The following is a 15,892-nucleotide window of genomic DNA, read 5'->3' on the forward strand; positions in this document are numbered from 1 at the left end:
CCAGACAAGATTAGATGGCAGCTTAGTCAGATCTAGGCGCTGGCCAGTCAACTACCTACTTAATTAACTACTGCCGTCCGCTGTCGTGCGGAGGGCCCTTCGGCAGTAGGCTGGGACGAGAGTCGAGACTAACATTCGAATGCAAGAAAAATACAAGGTTGAAGGATTCGACGCACACAGTACTGTACACGTGACTGGGCCTGTAGGCGCTGGCCAGTAAGTACTTACTTGAGCTTGAGGCCGGCCGCAGCGGCCAGAGAAAGAAATGCGTGCGGCTGTGGCACCGGGGCGAACCTGGCATATTGTTCTGACTGCTGCTTCACAAAGCCCCCGGACGACAAGAGTCAAAGACGTATGATTGCCGGCGGCATGGCATCTGCAGTACGTGCATTGCAGGGCCACTGATAAAAACAGCCGACGAGAGACATAGGTCATTGCTTGCTGGGGGTACAACATACACAGTATTCCTGGACATCTCAGGTCACCATTGGGTATAGATGCACGATCCTCTACCACCTGTCATATTCGAAACGACCATGCAATCTTGTCACGATCTCTTGATAGTCTGGCTCATTCTCCACCGTCATGTACCCGTGACGGATCATGAAATCCAGGATCGCTGAGATGTGTAAGTGCCCATCTTGTATACGGATAGCGTGACGCACCAAGAGCGGTGTTAGGTTTGAAAAGGCCCGCACGCATACGGGCTATGACTTCCTCCAAAGGAAGTAACTGAATAGAGTGGCGTAATCAGCCCGTTACGGCCAATCATCAGTCGACAACGGAAGTCTGACCTCGAATGCTTCTACCTCGCCATCGAGTGGCTTAGGTCGGAAAGGAGCAGGATCAACCCCAGATGGTACCCGTAGGTCATAGACATATCTGGCACGCGTCATGAGTCAGATACCTCTCTGACCAGCGGTCATTCGCACTCGACTTCGGGTTGGAGCCATCCGAGAGGTGACCTGGAAGCAAATGGTCCATGAGTACTATACTCCGCCCGCGCGACGGACAGATAGTACATACTTGAAGAAGTAGCTCACGCTACCGATCGTACGTGCATGCTTCCGGATGATAGCCTCCTCGATACTGGCCTCTTCCATCGACTCCTTGACCAGGCTCTCAAACGCGCTAAGACCCGATGGGATGCCGCCCGCAACCGAGTTGTCCAACCACCCCGGCCATGTCTGCTTGCTCCTGGAGCGCGTCGGTACCCAGATCCTGCAGGCTGTCGGTAGGCCGAGGTCGTCCTGGTCTTCTTCATAGACCGTCATATGAACCCCATACGTGACCACGCCGAACAGCGCGCACGCCGCGCGCTCCATCATGAATGCGTAATTCCGACTGTCCTCCCGGTCCGTGCCCACAGGTGTCCCGAATTCCTCGGCCTCGCTCGGTGCATCGTGTGGGCCAAAGGGGTGTCGGTAGATGGGGTACATCTCGCCGCGCCATTTCTTGGGACCGACTACGTCCGGCCAGAGGCCCTCGTCTCGCCAGCGCTGGCAGAGCTCCTTCATCACGCGCGACCGAGCGGCGGATGTGTTGACATGGGACGCAAAGCTGAACACTTGCTTGCCTTCGTGGGTAGAGCACTCCCATGCAGGGCTACTCTGATTACTTTTGATCTCGCGCAGAAGCTGCTCGACGACGGGCGGTCGTAGCAGGCCTATTGCAGGAGCCCCCGGGTCGGATGAAAGGCGCCATGCCACTAGGTGCTCCGCTGTAAGGGCAAGGCGGAAATTATCGCATGTCTGTAGGATTTGCACGAAGCTTTGAGGGGCGGTGGGGGTAGGTCCAGCCATCGTACAACAGGTGCGTTCAGGATGGCAGGGGGGCGTACCAGTTGAATCCGCTGCGTCCCTGGCGGTCCGAGTCACCCGCGCGAGATTACTTTCAGCGGTAAGTATGTGACGCAGCCATCCACACGAAGAAATAGGGAATCCAGCCAGAAGTACCAGAAACGGTCACTACATGCCAATGGGTGTGATTGTAGTAGTACAACTGTATGTTTTGGTCAATGGTAGTCTTCAGTCGTCGGGCGCTTGAGGCACGTACGGGTAAAGAGCGCTAAGGCGCTAATTCTATCATGTTCGTGTGGACCTCCATGAGGCCTCGGAATCCAATGCCTCACGCCAACCTCACGCTACTCTGAGTTTCCCATAGGATCCTACAGAAGAATCTTTTGAGCGTTGGGAGGAAAACTTCGAATGTCAGGCTACTAAGCCCTCGCCGTTTTGGGTCCTTGCTAAGGTACGTGTGATGAAACACTTGCCATGTCTTGTCAGATTGTGCTAACTGCTATCGTTCTTCATGTTCGCAAAGGTATCCTTATGACGTTGTCGACTAGGACTAGTTGTTGCGCGCGATAGTCACCAGGCCATGACAAATCTCGCCGTAGTCAATGCACAATACGGTATCTGGAATCGAGCCGTCCGCGTCATACTTACAAGTTCGCCGACTCCTATTCCATGTTGGCGCTTCGGATCAATCTGTGGGTTCATCTTTGGTCTTCCCAAGGCATCAGTAGCCCATCATCGCGGGCAATGCAGTCGAAGCAATGTCGCTCGGATGATAATGGGCAGCATCTTCCTACGGGCCATGAACAACCGTCCGAAACTTGTGTGCATACAATGCCACATGAGCCCTGATGTGACTCGACTTCGTACAGATGTTTCGACGGCGAGATGTGACGCAGCGAGCATACCCTCTCACTTCGACACCGAGGTGCGCGTTTTGCCCGTGAAGCCCGGTTGACTGAATCTCATTCGTCTATTACCTCAGTGCAAGGACCTGTCGCTGGCGCTCCGGGTGTTTGGGTCGACGAGTTGCTTATGTGACGGTGTGAGTCGAGGCGCATCCTTCGGAGCGGGAAATGGGACTCGCGACTATATAACAACCCTTCGCAGACCACACCATCTTCAACAGGATCCCCCACCAGTCCGACCGTGACTTCCCATCTTAACTGACAGTTGCATATCATGTCGTCCAGAGGCCCACGATTCTCGAGGTTCTGGGCAGAATCTGTGCCCCCTCCACCGGCTACGAAGCTCGGTCGCCACAGGCAACTGGCACCTAACGCTGGCATCCATGTCTCTCCGCTCTGCCTCGGTGCCATGAGCATCGGCGAGAAGTGGGGCCCGCTGGGAATGGGCGAGATGACCAAGGAGCAGAGCTTCAAGCTCCTGGATGCATTCTATGCGGCGGGCGGGAACTTCATCGACACCGCAAACAACTACCAGGATGGCGAGTCGGAACAGTTCATCGGAGAGTGGATGGAGACGCGCGGTGTGCGCGATCACATGGTGGTAGCCACGAAGGTCAGTCATCTGATAGTCTGGTATTGGATTGTATAGTTGATGACCTTCCGTCTTATGACAGTATACGAGCAACTGGAAGCGCGGTGCGGACCTACCGCAGAAGACTAGCTACGTCGGGAACAACATGAAGTCGCTCTACCTATCCGTCGAGAAATCTCTTAAAGACCTTCGTACGAGCTATATCGACATCCTCTACGTCCATTGGGTCAGTCCGTAGCACTCCCAACACACTTGCGACGGCTAACGGTTCTCTGGCAGTGGGACTGGACATGCGGCGTTGAGGAGGTCATGAACGGTCTTCACCACCTCGTCGCCGACCGCAAGGTGTTGTATCTTGTACGTGTATCGTTGGATGCTATGCGCGATATGTGTGACTCAACAGAATGACGTGTAGGGCGTCTCTGACACTCCGTCTTGGATCGTTGCCAAAGCGAATATGTACGCACGCTTGACGGGAAAGACACCTTTTGTAGTGTATCAAGGTGCCTGGAGCGTTTTGCAGCGAGACCTGGAGCGCGAGATCATTCCTATGGCGCGTGCGGAAGGTATAAGCCTCTGGCTACAAGGTTGGCCCACATAGTTTACGTGAAATCTTGCAGGTATGGCCATTGCGCCGTGGAATGTGCTCGCCGCAGGCAAAATTCGAACGGATGCGGAGGAGGAACGCCGACGTCAATCCGGAGAACATGGTAGGAAAATCGCCCATTCATCGGGGTTGTCTTGACTGACTCGTCCTGCTTAGGTCGTAAGATTGCGAGCGATGCCTGGGAGCGTACACCCGAGCAAAGGGAGGTCTGCAAAGTCCTCGAGAAGATCGCCGGCGAGGTCGGAGCTAAGAGTATCGCTGCCGGTACGTCACCATCGTGAGCAGATCCCTCGCTTGACCTAAAGGAGTGTTGTAGTCGCGATTGCATATGTCATGCAGAAGACACCATACGTATTCCCAATCGTGGGTGGGCGCAAAGTCGAACACCTGATGGACAACATCAATGCTCTCGACGTCAGCCTCAACGAAGAGCACATCGCGGAGGTCGAAGATGTATTGCCGTTTGACCTGGGCTTCCCTCAGAACATGTTTGTGAGTCACACGCCTCGTCGAACGTTTGCTAGACGGCACTGAGCGGGTCAATCGTAGGGCGATGGCTCGTGGTATGCTCCAATCTATCAGTCAGCAGGCCAGTTCGAAAAGTGGCCTCGCCAGCAGGCAATCCAACCTGCTGGAGGTAGCTGATACAGTCTGTCACTGAGAGAAGCTGTGTATATTACTGGGGTGCTCATGCCTATCTAGCAGTGTATGACATGCAATCCATAATGTACCCAGATCAATGACATGGCTGTCTAGGCACCTTTCTCTCTCAGGCATTGCTGGAGTACTTGATAACAAGTATATGGGCATTTTCACTGAATGGATAGAACCTAGGGGATCAAATGGAGATACTGGCATGATCAAATCTATCATAATTGACATACAACTATGCAGCATGACAAAGATCTACCTTTACTTGGGACTGCCCCAGATCTTCTCCATCGTCCCTCTCGATACTAGTAGCAATCGTAACTGCAACAGGGTTCATGGTAAAGGACTGTCCAGTATAGGCTACACTATGACTGTCTTGTGGAAAGCTCAAACCCAAAGAAGTATGAGGGGAGGCTCTCTGTGCCCAGCCTAAGCCTACACGGGCATTAATGAGCATACAAGCTATGCCAGCAATAGGGCTGAAAGTATCTATGCAGAAGTACTGCAGGTTACTCTTTGTTGTGTAGGCCACCAAGAAGAAAAAGGTCCAGAACCTGTTGAAATGTTCATTCAACCAATTGTATCTCAATTAAACAGTCACTCACAGATAGAGCATGGCACTCTCCACAACAGTGACAAGAACATTCTGGGAGAAATCAGAAATTCTCAGTCCAGCTCTATGTGAGTATATCAATTGGATCCTACCATGATATTTGGACCTCCTATTGGCCTCAAGTGCTGGCGAACAGACCAGACACGGAAAGCTATACCACCTGGGTCAATGAATGTGAGTGTGAAACATGTCAGATGGTAGAAAAATATTGTAATCACATGAGCTATAGATGTTGGTCCTGCAGAATTGTAAGTAAAGGGCTCACTATCTGTTTGGAAATAACTCACACCCAGGTACAAGCATTCCCTGCGGTAATCCAGTGGCTCATGGTACCAAGAAATACTTCATCTGAAACACCAGCTTGAAAGTGGGTCTGTTGATACATAGCTGCAATCATTGTAACTAGGACAAATATGAGTCTGCAGATTTATTCTGATATGTAGGGCATACTGACCACATTGTCCAAGAATAGCTAGTGCTGGTATGATGACTATGACATAGTTATAATTCCATAAAATCCACAGGCGATAGGCCTTCAAGGCATGTGAGGATCAGGGGAAAGCACCAAACATTGATGGGACTTACCAGCATGGTATCACACTCAATCAATGTGGCCATAAGGAATGCTGTCTTCACAACCGCAGTGGGTAAAGGCAACATGGCATAGTATGCTGATGGAGATGCTCCACTGTCAAAGTAGATGAAGGCATCAAAGAGCCGTGCGACAATAGTGATCCAGTGCTGTGTAGTGCCATCAGGATATAGGACTACCGACAAAGGATGGAAGTAATCTGTGCTCACCCCTGTTACTGTGATTGTAATGAGTATTGACCCTACAAGGATAGGGTTAAACAAAGCCAAGATGGTACGTTTGAAGTCCTGGTGAGATGCAGCCGTCCGGGAGAAGTGGAAGTAGATCGATGCGAAGGCAAGAATGAGGAATATGCCATACAAAAAGCTTTCGACTGCTGCGGCAGCTAGAGACGCGCTTGCAACAGAGACCTGGGGCATCTTCACAGCACTGTCGAGGTCCACAGTTTCGTTGCAACTACGGCAAGCTACATATAATACCGCCATCGGCACAGGTCCATGACACGGCCTAGTACATGACGTCCGTACGACGTGTCTGACATGCTCCGATAGCCTCTCAGGCTGATGATCGTTAGCCATATGCACAGTTCATCGGAATGATAGATGTCATGTCCAGGCTGTTGAAACAACAGGGCCAACGCGTGTCCGTGCCGACACGCCGCAGTGTGAAGTTACCGTACCCTCGACGTACCTCACCGTCGATGATACCACATATGTGAGCTTGTGTATTGACTCTTCGCGTATCACTTGCATCCCCGCCCGAGAGGGAAAACAGACCGCACGCATTTCTTGATTGTTTCCTGTGTTGCTCGCTTGTTCCGCATGACGCCGCCGCTAGTATCAACTGAGACGCCAATATCATAGCCACGATGGCTGCTTCGGAGCTCCAGACAGCCAATGATGTGAAACCGCATGACACATCGCAATATTGACTAGATCGCGATTGTACTGCGGAGCCGTCAGCATTATGTTGGAACCTGTATATAGTTGCAGTAAGGTTCACTCACCTGGAATCAACACCCTGGAATCAACACGATATCGAAAACAGTCTGACAGACGCTTGCACGAGGCGTCATGTAACAGCGCTCTGACGTGCTCTCGAAGATTCACCTGTGGACAGTGCGGTACACAGAAGCTGCACACACTCGGATATACCAGTCAACTAAGCAACCACTGGCATGACCGACCTGAGTACGTCAAGATCACGTAGTACCTACTTACAAATGGACTGTCTCTTGTGGACCGGCAAACCCACAACCCATCCTAAACTCCGGCACCCGATAGATGAGCTTAGACGGATATCAATACATAGTACCGTGTTCCAGTTGGAACCCGCAGACGCTCTCGTGTACAACGTGGCCGTATTGCATAGCACTGACGGCGGTCCAGTATTCTGCAGCACTTGTCTAAGAGTCAGTGTGCAGGACTATCGTGCATGAGAACGTGACGAAGTACCAGATGCGGGATGACTTGTAGTCATATGCGGTACTCCAATCGTATCCCAGTTGACAGATTTCGCGGGTACGTCAGTGGACTTTCTCAATCCTGAAGTCGCCGCGGTGCTCGTGCATAGTCGTGGTAGAGGAAGACCGATTGAGAATGAACTGTAAATGCAGGTACAGCGGGTAAGTATACAGAGATGCTGCGATCGGACTCACCATATCGATTCGTAGTTCCAAGTTTCAATCACAGCGAGAAGTTGACTGGCAAGCCACGCGCCACGTCACCGCACGGCGTATGACCTGGGATCAGAAACGAATCAGATGAAGCGTGTACAAGACGTGGCAGCCTAGATTGATCTGAATGCGTCATGTTTATGGGTTCTTGCAATGGAGGCGAAGCCGGAGACAGAACTTACCAGTGGTACGGGACCGGGGAGTAGGCAGCACCGTGCTGATTGATCAGTGTGCGAGAGGGCCTTCAAATTCCGTACGTTACGCACCCCAGAAAGCGGTGTTCTACGGCAGCACTGCCAACGCTAACAGCGCTCACAGAACAACTTGAGTCTTGAAGTCACAGAATAGGGTAAGTTCCTCGCGTTCGTCGTTGTGGCGCCATTCAATTTATTGATAACTACAAACATAGATGTGAGTATATATGATAATACGTTGCTGTGCGGTACCTTGGATGACGCAGGCGGCGCGCGCGACGTGAGTCACTGTGAGCGACATGTGCCACGCAGAACTGTGTTCTCGGTGGCGCAGTGCACGTCCCGAACAAATACACCGGAGATGTCGGTCAATATTTGGAGATTGTCCCAATGGGGCTGACGGGAATGCTACCGCAGATTCTGGCCTAGGTTCTTGCTAAGTAGGTTCGACACAGTCCCCTCACGTGGAGGAGGAGGAGGGGGTAAGGAATGGGTTGGGAATGGGACGGCCTCAAATCACCCGATGTCATCTCCGGTGATAAGATCGCTATCTACCGGCCCACGCTCTCAAAGCCGCTCAGCCAGCGCATGTACCGTACCGATCGCGCGCGGCAGCCTGTAGCACTGGAGGACCTCTTCACGCCCAGAATCAAATACATGGACGTCCAGTGGACATTTCAGAATGATAAGTGCCGAAATCTTCTCCACGAGTGGCAAGCCGAGCAGATCGCAGCATGTGCTAATACGTATCGAATACTCTAGTCGTCTCCGAGTTCGCCGCGGACCATCTGCTATTTGCCATCTTCTATACTTAGTCAAACATGGTACTGATGTTCGTAGTGCTCTGCGATCCCGATAGACAAATAGTGTTTCGGTAAGTGCTCGTGCAATCGCACTTGAGTTTGTACTTATGGTTCAATGAACAGCACTCGTAGGTGGTAGCCGCGAAGAAATCAGCCTGCGGATAGGCCTCTAGCAAAAAGCGAGGAAGGCACGATACCATCTGAATTCTGGCAGCGAGGTTGCTGATCATGGCGCTCGTCACCCCGTGCGTACTACCGGAGTCCCGAAGCTCTCGAGCTGTCTCACTGGCAGATGTCGACGGCTGTAATAAGGTTATTGAGGACTTCTCATCCCCCGCTGCACACAAACGTTGTATAAAGTACGGCCCATGTCCACGTTCTCCATTGTGTTTCCGCTGACTCAAACTGCTGTCATGTCCACGCCCTTGCGCCTCCTCCCTTCCCATCCTCAAACGCAAGGCCGCTCCTGCGCCACATTCAAGGTTCCGCCGTTAGACGGTACACTGACATTTCCCCAGTTGTTCGACTTCCATGAACAACATTCTGCGAATCATAGCCTGTTCGTCTATGCAGAACAGGATGGTACCATCAATGCCATCAACTGGACTCGAGCGTGCGTCGCTATCCGGCGAGCTGCTTTGCTAGTCAGGGAGCATGTGGGTACTATGCATGTGGGAGGACCTACGGATGCTCAAGAGGTCCCGGTAGTCGCAATATTATCAGCCTCAGGTTTGTCCGGTGTGTATGACAAGGATAGCACTGACTGTGAGACGTTGCAGACGCCATTCCGTACGCGACATTGATGATGGGCATCATGCGTGCGGGTTACACTCCCTTTCCCCTCTCAGCGCGCAACTCAGCTGCGGCAATTGCTCATCTCCTCGCCCAATCTAACGCTGTGCACATCTTCGTGGGGCTTGACCAGGCTATGCGTGACTTGACTGTAGAGGCATGTGAGCTTCTCAAATCGCAATACGGCTATGTTACTGTCCCGGGCACATCGTCTATGCCTGTATTCGACGACTTCTACAACGCGGGACTCAAGGGAAACACCGCGCACGATGTTCCATATGTGCACCCGGGGTTGGACAAGACCATTTTCTACCTGCACTCTTCGGGTGAGTGCGACAGTGCTTCTACATGCACCGACCTTAACGGTATCGTGTCAGGGTCTACCGCTTTTCCGAAACCTATTCCTTGGACGTATCGCAGAATGATACAGATATCTAGAGCGGTGTTCTACGGAGAACGTGACTTGACTGGTCGCACAATGGCTCTGTTTGGAATGCCCATGTTCCATGCGATGGGCATCATGTCAACAGTATTTGCGGTACGTTCATATGCACAGGCGATGCGGCCTAATGCTGAATAACACACATTTTCAATGATCCAGTGCGCCTTCGGCCAAGTGATCGCCGTACCTGCACCACAGACACCTCCGGCTCTCCCGACTGTTGAGAACATTATCCAAGGTGCAATGGCAACCAAGGCCGATCTCATCATGACCGTGCCTTCCCTGGTTGAGGTAAGTGTTACATAACCCCATTGGTAGGACTTTCATAGTCCACTCAACATCCATGATCAGGCGTGGTCGCATAATCCGGAGTGGGTCAAATGGCTGGCTACGATCGATGGCATCGTGAGTGCGTTTTTAAATATGCAGTGGATCACTTGACCTGAAGCGACGTCGCATACAGTCATATGGCGGCGGCCCTCTCAACAAGGAACGTGGCGATTATCTCGTTTCACAAGGGGTCCGGATTTTCTGTAACTATGGATCGTGAGTCACGTTCTGCCCGTCAATATTGCACCTCTCTGAATGTGTCGCCAGTACGGAAAGCGGTGTAATGAGTGAATTTCTACCAGGTAGGCTTGTCTTTACATGTCGACATTCAGATCATTTGACGCTTTCGTAGCTGAGACGGGGATGAATTGGGAGTACTTCCGCTTCGGATCATTCTTGAAAGTCAAGCTTGAGCCTTATGTCGAGCATGAGTACGAAGTTATCGTTGTGGTATGTGTACATGTTTCTCTGGGTATCATCCGATCATGAACGTTCGCTGCAGGAGAACGAGCTCTTGCGACCGAACGTAATCAACGCCAAGGTCGATGGAGTGGATGCTTACGCAACCTTTGACCTTGTCACTCCCCATCCGACTGAAAAGGGTCTCTACAAGGTTGTTGGTCGCACCGATGATCAGATCATGCACAGTACTGGTGAAAAGGTATGTACCAATCAGGACTTCTGCAAGGTATTTTAGACCAACGAGTGTCACAGACGAACCCAGGTCCTCTAGGTGAGGTCGTTTGATCGGCAGCACTCGACGCTCAGCTGATGTTACTGTCCCAGAAACTATGATGAACCAGGATCCGCACGTCCGAGGATCTGCCATGTTCGGTCGTGGACGTTTGCAGGCTGGGATTCTGGTCGATCCGAAGCCAGAATACACTGTCGATCCCTCCGATGAAGCCAAGCTTGCAGTGTTCCGCAACATGATCTGGTAGGTCGGGTGTTGGACGCTAAAGTGTGGACGCTTACTGATGACTCTACTCAGGCCGACTGTGGTGAAGATGAACACATACGCCCCGCAGCATTCGCGAGTATTTAAGGAGGTGCGTCGCACCTTCACTTCGTCGTTATCATTGTGATGTTTATGTGATTCCAATGTCGTTAGATGATCATAGTCGCAAATCCGGCTAAACCGTTCACATACACACCCAAGGGCACCGTACGCCGTGCCGCTGCCATCAAAGAATACGATGACGAGATTAACGCGTTGTACGAACTTGTGGATGCGAGCTCCCAGTCCAGCGTTGCATCACCGGCAAGTTGGGACGTCGCCGTGACAACCGAATTTGTCCGCAAGACGGTCGCCCAGATCATGAAGAATTGTCCGCAAGACGGTGACGACCTCTTTCAACATGGCTGTGACAGGTGAGATCACATATGTCGCCTGCGGATACTATGGCTCATGATTTATCATGGCTAGTCTCCAAGCTACCTATATACGAAACACGCTGCTACGTGCTGTTCGTGAGAGCTTGAAGATCGACACTCGCCCTGTGACTGAAAGTTTCGTGTACAACAATCCGAACATCAAACTGCTCTCTACCTTCATCTCGTCTGTCGCGCTCGGTACCTACCAGCCTGAGGATGATACCACATCTTCTACAGATCGCGTCAACGCCATGCGTGCTATGGTTTTACAGTATACTACCGCCTTCCCTCTACACAAAGCGGACCTGAGTGCCAAACGTCCCACCGGCGACATTGTCCTCGTCACGGGTACGACGGGGAGTTTCGGCTGCCATCTGCTCTCTCAGCTTGCAGCGAAGAAGGATGTCAAGCGGATCTATGCTTTGAACAGGGCCTCGGCTGACCAGCAATCGCTGCACCAGAGGCAGAAGGAGGCGATCGCTTCCCGGGGGCTTGATGCGCGCATTCTGGACTCCGGAAAAATCCTGCTGCTGGAGGGAGACTTGACGACGGCGCGCTTCGGGCTAAGCGAGGAAACATTTGGGGAACTACGTCGCACTGTCACCCATATCATACACAACGGTACGAAGCCTGATGCTTTGATGACACTCATGATGATCCTGACTACATCTGCCACGCAGCGTGGCGTGTCGACTTCGTCATCAACCTCACCTCCTTCGAACCACAGGTACAAGGTGTCCGTGCCCTGATCGAATTCGCTCTCTCCTCTCCCTTGCCTGAGCCGCCAAAGTTCCTCTTCGAGAGCTCCATTGGCACACTTCAGAGTCAGTCTGAGGATTTCCATCATAACGTTCAATACTCACTACTTCACCTACAGATGCTCCATCAGAGGACGTAATCGCGGAGACGGCAACGATGCCAGAGTGGGCTGTGGGCACTGGTTACGCGGAGTCAAAATGGGTATCTGAGCAGATCGTACTCGCCGCCGGTCAGACGACCGCGCTCAAGCCGCTCATCGCCCGACTTGGTCAGATGTGCGCTGGCCCTGACGGCGCATGGAACGCGCACGAGTGGTACCCGTCTATAGTACAGAGTGCACCCACAGTAGGTTGCTTCCCCGATGACGAGAGGGTAAGTCTTGCTTTGGCTTCATATACACGCTCGATAAGACTAACACGGTGTTGCGTCTCACAGCTGATCGATTGGCTACAGCTGGACCTCGCAACCGCAGCGCTCATTGACCTCCGCAAGGCCTCGAGCCCTACTAGCCTCGTGCACGTCGTCCACCCGCTCCCAATCCCATGGCACGACCTCGCCGTTGCCGTCTCCGCTGAGTTGGCCGTCCCACTCGTGCCCTTCGCGACGTGGTTGGCAAAGCTCGAAGAGTACGCTGCGGCGCAGGGCGACCGTACTGCGAGGCTGCATGCCCTGCACCTGCTTCCGAAGTTCCGCGGAATTTTGCTTCAGGAAGACAAAGGGAGGATGGCGTTGGGGATGGCTAACATGGATATCAGTCGTGCAAAGGAGGCATCACCAACACTGGCAGACCCCAGGTTGAGGCAGCTCTCTGTGGAGGACGTGACGCGGTGGATCGCATACTGGCGCAAGGTTGGACTCTTCACTAGAGCGTAAGGCGAGTCGGAATGTGTTAGTTATGCATGTAATTGTAGGCTTTGAAGAGCAAGTATCCGAATATGGTCTGAGCATCGGATAGAGTACGTTTGTACAGAAACAAATTCGCTAGGATGACTCAGCACATACCATGATCGAAAGACGTTGCCTCCTCATTGACAGCAAACGAAATAGTGCTAGGCGCATACGTCGAGTGCGCATAGAGAGGCCAGGTGGACTCTCGACCCTGGTGAGGCTACCGCCCGCCGTCGAGCCATTCGCCGAGCGTCAACACCCGTAGTATGTCACATAAGTACGTACAAGACCACAAGTCGTCAGAGTTGAGTCGGCGTATAGTTGAAACTTGTACGGCGTGAGGTAGATGAAGACGACACACTTGAAGGTAGACAAGAAGTGGGATACATTATTACGATGACATATCGCCTTGCGACGTTCGGTGCTAGACATGCCAGACACTCGTGCAGCACGCCTTTTCATCGGAATAGGGTCACGCGCGTACCGACGGCGTAATCCGATAGCATCCCGGCAAAAATCATGAATCCGAGCGTGCCGTTTGCCTACAAATATGGGATGTCAGCCCTTGGACCATTTGAACCATTATATGCTACCTTGAAGATCCTGCTACAATCTGAGCTGTCGTCTAGGTCGACCACGATAAGCTGCCAAGCTAGATGGCTTGCGGTGCCTGCAACGCCAGCGAAGAAGAGAGGGCCTTGATGGTTCATGATGCCTGCAAGCACAAGGCATGCGACGAAGCAGGCGGAGAAGAAAGATAGTATGAGGCGAGTCCAATCTCCAAATAGGAGTGCCGTAGACTGGACACCCGCTTTGATGTCGTCGCGACGATCTTGACAAGCGTAGATGGTGTCATAATGAACGGTCCAGCTGTTCGGAAATATAGTAGACAGACATTACAAGAGAACATGAGAGCTGACTTACCAGACACCACCTACGAATAGAACTGGTACAATATACCAATCCATTTCGCCGAAATTAGCCACCCATGAGACGGGGAAGCCCCATGTCATGGCAAGCCCTGCAGTGTCGTGTTAATTCTAGGTTCTGACATTGATATACGCATGATGCGCGTACCGAGCCCTAACTGAGGCCAGTTAGTCCACCGCTTCATCAGAGGGTATAAGGGATCCAAAACGCAGAGGCAGAACAAACCCCACATGAAGCTGCCAAGAACGTCAGAATGCTCTCTGAACGGTATCTGCGTACTCACGCTGCACCTCCAATGTGTGATAGGATGATGAGACATGTGATGAAATGCACGGCGAGGAGAATGCTTGCGCCACGGATAGAAACGTCTCCTGAGGCCAACGGACGACTTCTCGTCCTACCTGCGTACACATACTTAGGATCAAATTGGACCTGACTGACGCCGAATTTGGGACGCAACACGCACCGACTTTCCGGTCAAATTCGGTGTCACACATGTCATTCCAGATGCAGGCCGTGCTATGCCGAAGCGTCACGCCAACCAGGTATGTGATGAGCTGAATCGCAAGCGACTGGAAGGAGAGCCGCAAAGCGTAGGCACTCATGATCAAACCCCACGCTGCGAACCGTTGTAAGCATGGTCGTCCTTCCATTGCTGACAATCTACTTACTACATGGCCAAAATAATAAATCCACGCCGGTGGGGAAGTTGTGTTTTCGCGTCAACTTGAAGTATGCCACCCATGTCCCATTGTATGGGGTGGGTTGCTTACAATGCCTGGTCCTGTCGAAGGATGCAACTTGAGAGGACATCGCTTTGATTCAATTACGCGTATGGCAGTGCTTGTTTTAGGTGTCTCAGTGCTCGTAAGCCTTGCGCAGACTGCTCACCTAGTGCTTACAACCTGTTTCACGGACTTCAGACGCGACGCATTGGATAGGCGACTTGAAACCGGATGTTTATACCATGGGTAGCTTAGGTCACATGGAATGGAACAACTGAATCAGAGGACGCTCGAGCGGCCATGTTCCTTCACGTCCAACTGTAATGCCTTGCGATCAATATGTCGTGAATATCACAGAAGAGATGATAGTTACCAACGAGTCCGCGAATTGTGGCGCCTGGAGGACCCGGCGATGGCTTGAAAGACAGCGTACTCAATCGCATCTATCCCTGCTCCGAGTGTCTCGATCAATCAGACGTATCGATGATATTGTATGGCAGTCTGAACTCAACTGTCACAGAACAGTAAATACGTTGACAGCGAATGCCGATATCCCGGAAAGGGGTCAATAACTTGAACGCCGACGGTTCTAACTTTAAAGACAGACCTATGTCGAAGCAAGATCAAGGGCAAGTGAAGCGGGCTATCAAATCTTCAGAGCCGGATATAGTTCAGCGCTGAGCTGTTTGTTTCCTGTTCATCCTGAATCTTACCACAAACGCCGACTAAATGGAGTTATCCTCGAAAACGCCTACGGACGCCGCCGGCGGGTCGCTTTGCTTTCTGTAGTCTATATCGTATTGTGATGGGAGGCGAACCCCACGCACCGCGATCGGACGTCTGATACTATAAGTGTGTGAGTGGAGGTTTACATGTGTGTACTACAGACGTACCGGGAAGTAGACTAATAAAAGCGACGCAATTTCATCACGCCTCGGAGCCCAGATATCTGGTACCTGTGGTGAAGAAACAGTCACATATATCAGCAGCCGTGGGGTTCGCATCGCAAGGGCTACCTCGAGGCTTTAGGCCAGAGCTTCAGATTTAGCGATGTAACAGATACATGGAGATCAGAACAGTTATCAGAGCCTCAGTTTTGGCTCGCATTTTACATCATGGCATTACTCCAAAGTCCATACTCGGACTCTGCGGAGCAGGCGACGTGGCGTAGCCCCAGCGAGGTCCGGTTCCCGATATGCATTGACCCAGGGACTCGGTGGA

At 52.1% G+C, this 15,892-nt stretch overlaps 5 protein-coding genes across 5 annotated transcripts; 2 read left to right on the forward strand and 3 right to left on the reverse strand.

The window, feature by feature from the left end:
• Positions 1-271: 271 nt before the first annotated feature.
• C8Q71DRAFT_766787 (NUDIX hydrolase domain-like protein) lies at positions 272-2,038 on the reverse strand. Its single transcript, XM_047924208.1, has 5 exons — positions 1,027-2,038; positions 933-965; positions 795-882; positions 666-732; positions 272-619 (listed from the first exon to the last, which is right to left on the reverse strand). Exons 1-5 carry the CDS (start codon positions 1,800-1,802, stop codon positions 510-512), a joined length of 1,074 nt encoding a protein of 357 aa, XP_047777348.1. The 5' UTR covers positions 1,803-2,038; the 3' UTR covers positions 272-509.
• An 830-nt stretch (positions 2,039-2,868) lies between these two features.
• Positions 2,869-4,704, forward strand: C8Q71DRAFT_128421 (arylalcohol dehydrogenase). The gene is made up of 8 exons (XM_047916457.1): positions 2,869-3,317; positions 3,379-3,522; positions 3,576-3,653; positions 3,712-3,862; positions 3,917-4,006; positions 4,060-4,167; positions 4,220-4,395; positions 4,453-4,704. The coding sequence occupies exons 1-8, from the start codon at positions 2,979-2,981 to the stop codon at positions 4,546-4,548; spliced, it is 1,182 nt and encodes a 393-aa protein (XP_047777349.1). The 5' UTR covers positions 2,869-2,978; the 3' UTR covers positions 4,549-4,704.
• On the reverse strand, positions 4,413-6,512 carry C8Q71DRAFT_128377 (uncharacterized protein). Its single transcript, XM_047916456.1, has 8 exons — positions 5,969-6,512; positions 5,753-5,908; positions 5,622-5,700; positions 5,455-5,569; positions 5,386-5,405; positions 5,260-5,327; positions 5,160-5,200; positions 4,413-5,108 (listed from the first exon to the last, which is right to left on the reverse strand). The coding sequence occupies exons 1-8, from the start codon at positions 6,335-6,337 to the stop codon at positions 4,790-4,792; spliced, it is 1,167 nt and encodes a 388-aa protein (XP_047777350.1). The 5' UTR covers positions 6,338-6,512; the 3' UTR covers positions 4,413-4,789.
• Positions 6,513-8,844: 2,332 nt separating this feature from the next.
• C8Q71DRAFT_797672 (uncharacterized protein) lies at positions 8,845-13,001 on the forward strand (the record flags this gene model as incomplete). The annotated part of the gene is made up of 17 exons (XM_047925759.1): positions 8,845-9,160; positions 9,211-9,549; positions 9,601-9,761; positions 9,825-9,956; positions 10,017-10,070; positions 10,129-10,211; positions 10,263-10,297; positions 10,348-10,445; positions 10,498-10,656; positions 10,710-10,728; positions 10,782-10,932; positions 10,987-11,044; positions 11,107-11,366; positions 11,422-11,990; positions 12,050-12,193; positions 12,247-12,500; positions 12,564-13,001. 17 exons carry the CDS (start codon positions 8,845-8,847, stop codon positions 12,999-13,001), a joined length of 3,270 nt encoding a protein of 1,089 aa, XP_047777351.1.
• Positions 13,002-13,558: 557 nt separating this feature from the next.
• C8Q71DRAFT_710609 (UbiA prenyltransferase family-domain-containing protein) lies at positions 13,559-14,759 on the reverse strand (the record flags this gene model as incomplete). Its single annotated transcript, XM_047920753.1, has 6 exons — positions 13,559-13,886; positions 13,941-14,037; positions 14,094-14,182; positions 14,230-14,314; positions 14,413-14,565; positions 14,618-14,759. The coding sequence occupies 6 exons, from the start codon at positions 14,757-14,759 to the stop codon at positions 13,559-13,561; spliced, it is 894 nt and encodes a 297-aa protein (XP_047777352.1).
• Positions 14,760-15,892: the final 1,133 nt, after the last annotated feature.

This window comes from Rhodofomes roseus, assembly GCF_022264815.1.
Source record: "Rhodofomes roseus strain CIRM-BRFM 1785 chromosome Unknown C8Q71scaffold_14, whole genome shotgun sequence".
Lineage (NCBI taxonomy): Eukaryota > Fungi > Basidiomycota > Agaricomycetes > Polyporales > Fomitopsidaceae > Rhodofomes > Rhodofomes roseus.

What these genes read in the sequence shown, in the direction of transcription:
- C8Q71DRAFT_128377 (XM_047916456.1), bottom strand. Translation starts at nt 6,337, where the DNA reads ATGGCTAACGATCATCAGCCTGAGAGGCTATCGGAGCATGTCAGACAC. An exon ending in AGCTATTCTTGGACAATGTG is followed by an intron (nt 5,570 to 5,621) that starts GTCAGTATGCCC and finishes TATTTGTCCTAG; the next exon opens with TTACAATGATTGCAGCTATG. An exon ending in GACCAACATCTATAGCTCAT is followed by an intron (nt 5,328 to 5,385) that starts GTGATTACAATA and finishes TCATTGACCCAG; the next exon opens with GTGGTATAGCTTTCCGTGTC.
- C8Q71DRAFT_766787 (XM_047924208.1), bottom strand. Translation starts at nt 1,802, where the DNA reads ATGGCTGGACCTACCCCCACCGCCCCTCAAAGCTTCGTGCAAATCCTA. An exon ending in TGGCTCCAACCCGAAGTCGA is followed by an intron (nt 883 to 932) that starts GTGCGAATGACC and finishes GACGCGTGCCAG; the next exon opens with ATATGTCTATGACCTACGGG. An exon ending in GCGAGGTAGAAGCATTCGAG is followed by an intron (nt 733 to 794) that starts GTCAGACTTCCG and finishes CACTCTATTCAG; the next exon opens with TTACTTCCTTTGGAGGAAGT.
- C8Q71DRAFT_128421 (XM_047916457.1), top strand. Translation starts at nt 2,979, where the DNA reads ATGTCGTCCAGAGGCCCACGATTCTCGAGGTTCTGGGCAGAATCTGTG. An exon ending in TCCTATGGCGCGTGCGGAAG is followed by an intron (nt 3,863 to 3,916) that starts GTATAAGCCTCT and finishes GAAATCTTGCAG; the next exon opens with GTATGGCCATTGCGCCGTGG. An exon ending in AGCTAAGAGTATCGCTGCCG is followed by an intron (nt 4,168 to 4,219) that starts GTACGTCACCAT and finishes GGAGTGTTGTAG; the next exon opens with TCGCGATTGCATATGTCATG.